Source organism: Buceros rhinoceros, unplaced genomic scaffold (assembly GCF_000710305.1).
Source record: "Buceros rhinoceros silvestris isolate BGI_N320 unplaced genomic scaffold, ASM71030v1 scaffold44448, whole genome shotgun sequence".
In the NCBI taxonomy this organism is placed as follows: domain Eukaryota; kingdom Metazoa; phylum Chordata; class Aves; order Bucerotiformes; family Bucerotidae; genus Buceros; species Buceros rhinoceros.
This window is the reverse complement of record NW_010428266.1, coordinates 36,727-43,340: the sequence shown is the minus strand read 5'-3', so window position 1 is coordinate 43,340 and position 6,614 is coordinate 36,727. Positions and strand designations below refer to the sequence as shown.

Here is a 6,614-nt window from a genome sequence, read left to right as displayed (position 1 = left end):
GGGGGGTTGGTTTTTTTGATTTGTTTTGGTTTTTTTAATGCTAGCAACTTAAGAAAAAGCAAAAGCTTTTTTAAACAAATTCACAAGTACATTGACTTTTAACTGCTTCCCCTTTACACAATGTCAAGTTGAAAGATTCAGCAAGCAGAGTCAAAGTTGGGCTTTGCTCAAAGTGGAGTAAGAACAAAGAGTAAAAACGCTACTTTGCCTCCTGCGTGTGTCTTTGGCAATGCTTCCCATGAGTGCCGCAGGGCGTTACTGCGTCATTTCCCATTGCCACCAGTACGGAATACACTCAAACTCGAGCACCGCTAGGTTCAGGAGACAAAACAGAATTCACGGTCGTTTAAGAGGTCTGTTTATTGGCTGCAGGGTCCAACATTTTCTTCACTGCTGCCATAGGCAATGTCAACTCTATTTTTGGTGCACAAAGGTTCTCCTTGCTCTTTGTTCAAAGGGCTCAGGACAGTGCCAGCATGATTTTTAACCCATCATCTTTTAATCAACACTGATGATCAATGAGGCAAAAAACCCCGAACCATGCAACATGTGTTAGTCTGATAAAATTAGGCTGAGAATATTTATATATTTACACAGAGAACAATCAACATTGTAACCTGCTTGCAGCCTCGTGTTATCTTGACCAAGCATCCAAACAGCTACATTCTGGTGTAAAATACTCTTTCATTTAAGGTTTGGTGCCTTTAACGGGATTCTACTGCACCTATTTTTGACACGGAATTTCTACACACCAGTGCCACGCACTTGCAGTCATACTTCACAAAACAAGATAAGGCATTCTGAGATGTCTGACTGCTGTGATCACAAGAAATCCATTTTCCAGAGCTTTCAGCCATGATCTCTAGAGACCATGAGAGTCTTTCAAACACAAAGGGCGAGTCTGTAGGAGACGGCCAGTTCTTCCAAGAACTGTAAGTTTGTCATTCCTTGACACTGCTACACACGACACAGAGAATTTAAGACTACTTTATTCATTTCCTATATAAAAATTTGTTCTTAAACCCCACTGGCTAAGAATGGGGCTTAGGCACTTCTGAGGATTTTATCTTAGATCTGTCTTTAATAAGGGGAAGCTTCAGACTACAAAATACAGGCCAAGCAATCATCTGGAAGGGGAAAAAAATAACCATCGGCAAGAAGCAGGTCAATATTGAAAGTGTGTAGACTATTTATGTGGACTCCGCATCCATTCAGAACTTCAGTGACCAGATGGGATTCCATACATGAGGGTCTGCCAAAAGAAATCTGTCTGCAGAGCCAAAGATTTCACGGTGTAAATTAATACTTGGTGTAAGAACACACTTTGGGAAAAAACCATGTTCCTGTGAAAAGTCACCTGTGCAAACAATTCTCTTTTCTGGGAAGCACACCATGCCCAGAAATGGAAAACGGAGTAACAGCAATCCAAAGCCCAACATGCTCAAGCCTTGTAAACAATGAAGACCAAGAGAATAAAAGAGAAGGAACATGAACCCACACAAAATGGATCAGCCAAGACAGCTCAAAGATTTGTGGCATTTCTAAAAATGGCTTCTTTTAAAAGGAGACTTGGAAACCACCTTGTGCTGGCTGGAAAGAAGAGAATGTGATTTCACATACACGGTGGTTTCTACAGCAGAGCAATAATCTGCTACTACAAAATAATTGATTTAAGATCATTCTTTAGAAAAAACAAGGGCTTTTGACTTGTTAAATTGGTAACAGTGAAAAACCTGTTAAGGGTGAAAAGATTTACATCCTTGCGTTTGACATCTATCAATATGCAATACCTATGGAGAGTTCAAGAGGTAAGCCTCGATCTCCAGACGCAGAGGTGGGCAGAAGGATGGAAGGAGTTAACTGAGTGATGAGGTACGGTGGAATTCTGTAAATAAATAAAGCTGTTACGCAAAGCTTCCCAAATCTGTTAAACCTGCTGGATTCTCAAACATCAACATAACTAACGACAACCGCTGTGCTCCAACAGTTAAGACATCAACAGCCACACAGCCCTTATGCAATGCAGAACATGCCAGTGTTCAACATCCCTCAGCTACTGCTTAGGAGCTACAGGAGAAAGACCCCCTCCACATTAAAAGGGTGAGAGGTTCCTATTAACATTCTCTTTTCTTTTTTGGTATAGTGCAATGGCATGCTAAGGGCCCAGCTGAGCCATCTTGAACCAAGCAAAACTTTGATCATCTTCCCTGTCAATCTGTCTATATGAGGACAATAAATTGTAATTTCAAGGGTTTGTTTAAAATCAGAACAAAATGCAGAATATGTTTTCCCCCACTTGATACCGGGGGGAACCAGGGGCTGTACATAAGAAGTCTAAGTCAATTGTTTAGGGAAGGAATAACTGAGAATCTGGCACATCTACTTGTTTCCAAAAAGCTCTATTGACATTCAGTAGACTTCCTGACCTCTGTTTTCTATGGATGTTTTCTATCCGGGCATACCCATTTTATGCTAAAAAAGGTGACTCTTCAAGGTACCTATAGCATATCCACTAGCAAGACACAAGAAAAAAACCCTGACTTTTTTCAGGACATTTACATTGCAGCCTTTCAAAAACTAGACATCAAAATCCACCCACGTACATGTAACAAAGCAGACGACACCTCCTGTGTAACAGATGTGGGATCTGAACTGCACTTTCTGTAACGTTGCCTTATACTAACCTACTAGTTTAGGATCATTCACTCTGAAATCTTACGCGGCAAGATTTTCTCTGTCTTTCCGATCACATGAAATTAAGCTACCTAAACGTAACACACGATGCCAAGAAAAGTATTACAAATGACTGCCGACTGCGAAATATTCAGGCACCTACCACTCAGGTTCCAATGCAGATACGTTTCCTTTTCACACGTGTCATTCCTTTGGCTAAAAGGTATCAATTATCACAAGAGGTACAAACATTAACTCACTCTCCCTTCCCTCCCCAATAAATATTTAAAGGAAATTTCAGAACCAATTTGTCCCACCCAGCAGTATGAAAGCACAGAATAAGGAGCATCTGGAGAGGCTTCAGAGTAGGACTGGTCTTCTAGCTGAAGAGTGGTTTAATTCCCGGCATGGGCCTAAGGAGAGTTTCTGTACCGACTGACACTAGGCACAGCTCTCTGGGGATGTCCAGTAAGCACCCAGGCTGCCTAGCAAGTTCCTTGAGAGGGCATTTCAGCTGCTGATTTAAGACTCCACCTCTCTCCCTGGCTCAGGAAGAAAGCCTAGGCACCCAAGTTACATGCTTCAGGTTAGCCCGTGTGAACACCCTCATACACACACACACGCACAACTGCACACTCCCATGAAGCAAAGTTCAAAGGCTGCAACATGAAAAGCGGCCGTGCTGGTAATGACAAAGTGAGCAGTTGTCTAATGGTGTTGCAACACATTTGAAGTGAACTGAAAACTGGTCAGCCGTCCCTGTCATGCGCTCATGCTGTCGGTGTTAGAAATACCATCGCTCTGGGCTAGGGTGACTGCTTCCAGACCTAGCCTCGAATGAAGGAAGACCTCCTTACCACGCTGTATTCACCATGCTGGGCTGAATGATAAAGTTAGTCTACCTCTACGCTGAAGTGGAGCTATTCCCATGGAACCTGCCTGAGGAACAAAAGCAGAAAGTCCTATTTGAGAGGTTAAGTCATGAGATGCTATTGAGAGAACAACAACAAAGCACTTTGGGAAAGGCTGGGTATGAGGGAGACAAAGGCCCGGGCTCAGAGCACACGCCGTCCAGTAACTGTGGCAACAGCACTAAGTTTAGGTGCTCAGCATCTGAAAAGTGACAAAAGTGGCATCTCTGCTCTCCCTCAGTGCGTGTATTGGAGTCTCACATGCTCTAAGTGACACTATCCCACCCCACCCATTTGTATGCCAGTTATGCAGTTGTAAATAACTGAAGTACTGACTGGCTCCCGTATCAAAACAGTGACCCAGGCTGCCGTAGTTCCAGCATTCAATCATTTAGCTTTCCAGTGTCAAGGACAGCAGAGCTTTGCTATTTAGAGAAAGCTGCGTTGTACCTGTAAACATAAGGCTTTTTTTCCTGAGAGCTCCCGACACCATTTTCAGACTTCCCAGTATGCGCTTCTTAGTCACTTTTCAGAGCAGAATTACATTTCAATCTTTTGTCTTTCAAGAAAACTCTCTGTTGCTTTGGCACGTAACAGTACAGCAAAACACCACCAGGAGATGAAGAATCTGGGCAAGCTGCCCAACCATTAATCCGCTCATGCCCTCCTGGACTACAAACGCTACCGCAAGGACAACTCCACGTACTCTGAAGTCCAGTGCTTGCAGGAGGATGTTGGTTATTGGTAAGGTTTTTAGGGTTTGGAGTCCAATTACAGCCTCATACTTTCTCCACTTTAGACTCAAACTCGTGTCAACTCAGCTAACAGAGAGAAATAAGCAGCATTAGTACTGGATATGAACCTCAGCTTTACTATAGCAGCACATTTTAGCCTTCTTTTCACTGGCTCATTTTCTTAGCCAGTTCTTGAGGATGAAAATGTTGCTGTTCTTTGGTAGATACAGAAATCTGTCAGAAGAGTTCACCTGTCCTAACACTGACACATGAACAAATGGAAACATTCTCAGCCTCTTTTAAGCTCTGACCTGACCCACTGCACGTACCAAAAAGGTGATGTATCTTTGTAGCATCGTTTTCCTTTGCCTCCCTCAGTAGGACATTATTCTCTCATCCTCTCAATCCCCGCACACACACACACACACACACACACACACACACACATTGAGCCAAACCAACGCTGAGTGTGTATGGGCGAGAGTCTATGGAACAATGTTCATTAATATACCAGTATGAAATTCTCAGGTTGTTTCTCTCAAAGAATATAAAGTTTAACACATTCTGTACATATTGTTGGTTTCTTAGTTATCAAGTAAACAAGAGTAACGAACTGTCCATAAAGCGTTGACTCATTTTAAACACAGCCCCTTGTTTGATCTTGCTGAAAGTCCTCTTCCAGTCAGAAACACTCAAGCAATGTACTGCAAGTGGGCATACGGTCTAGGACAGCAGAGGGAGGAAGAAAGAGGCACTTTTGATCGGCTGGTATTCTCGGACTTCCCTTTTTCCTGCGGAGGTTTATGTTCCTGACACTAGATGGTAGTGTTAGCACAGAAAACCGCTGTGGTTAGGCACTTGGCAACAAGGCTCCAAGGCAGTGCCTGCTCTCTGCTATGTCATCAGAATTGGTTTCTGCCGCACTTCCAGGATATCTGGGCGAGGGAGAGAAACAAAGAGATAGAGCAAACTTAGGAGGCTCCTGAAAGTAGCCACAGTAGCAGAAAGCATAAAGAACAGGAGGTGCAGTTGTGGACTGCAGCACAGTCCCCCTGTTATGCCACTAAAGATATTTTAAGCACAATGAGTATGTGACTTCACCTTTTAAATTCCAATTTATTTCCTCTCCAGCTGCATCCCAGCTGAGAGATGGTAAGCTGATAATATATCCCATCACGTAGAGATGACAGCTGATCTACTACATATCAATTATTAAGGGATGAAGCAACGCGTGTCAGACAGAGTGGCACAGGCTTCCACAGAAACAATTGGAGTGCCAAGGGTTTTCCCTTTCTTGAAGGGAGAAATGCACCATTCCCAAGACCCTTAAAGATACTTCTGGCTCTGAAGATGTGGGTAGAAGTAATTCAGCTGTTTCACCCGTCCTGAAGCCTACATTTCTGCACCCAAAAAGCTGCAACAAAATCCACTCGATTTGCTGGCTCCTCAGCTCCACACTGCCCAAATGTGACAGAATATGAACCTGTAAAATATCTGTCATCATAAGTTGCCTTTCCAAATGTGGACAGTAAAATCAGCATGCTGGCACAGCAGTATGTAGAAATATCTGGAAACTGGGTTGCTACGTCCTTTTCAAGGCCATACAGAGACTAAAGAACATGGGAAAAGGGAGCACACGCTTAATTAAGAGGTTGACCACACACTGCTGCACAAAGGATGATGCGAGTAAAAACTGATCCCCAGCTCCAGAGGGCTCTAGCCACACTTGTAAAGAATGAAATACAGCAAAGCGAGTCCAGACAAGAACCACAAAGATGATTAAGGGATTGGAGCACCTGGACATACAAGGAGAGGCTGAGAGAACTGGGATTATCTAGCATGGCTCAGAGTGAAGGAAGTCTTATCAGTACGTATAAATTCCAAACATTTTAAAACATACTTTGATCACTATCACTGGGATTTTAATCTCTTGGCACAGGCTTCCTAAACTACCCACGGGAGGTAAGCATTTTTCCCACTTCACCCTGCCCCATGCGAAATGCTCCCACTTGCTGGAAAGCTGCCACTGGCACAAATGCATTAATTACAAAAAGGCACTGGAAACGGGCTCTACCTGGAGTGCCAAACTAAAGCAAATACGGGTAGTGAAAACCTGCAGATTAAAATTCTGCCTTACAGCCCAGACATTTCACCTCCTATTTCTGTGCATCTTAATATATATACAATGACTCGTGCAACTGAACGTTAAGTCTCAGAAAGGATGTTCAAGCTCAAAGCAAATATTTGCGCATGGAGGCATTTATGCCACCCACTTGAGCAAGTATTAAATGTCAGC

General features: G+C 43.2%; 1 protein-coding gene across 1 annotated transcript in view; it reads right to left on the bottom strand.

The window, feature by feature from the left end:
* Positions 1-4,936: 4,936 nt before the first annotated feature.
* The window catches only part of KIAA0930 (KIAA0930 ortholog), a 25,163-nt gene continuing 23,485 nt past the window's right edge, over positions 4,937-6,614 (bottom strand). The window contains exon 9 of the mRNA XM_010142193.1: positions 4,937-5,253. Within this exon, the coding sequence (XP_010140495.1) occupies positions 5,213-5,253 (41 nt within the window). The 3' untranslated portion in view covers positions 4,937-5,212. The remainder of the gene's footprint in view (positions 5,254-6,614) is intronic.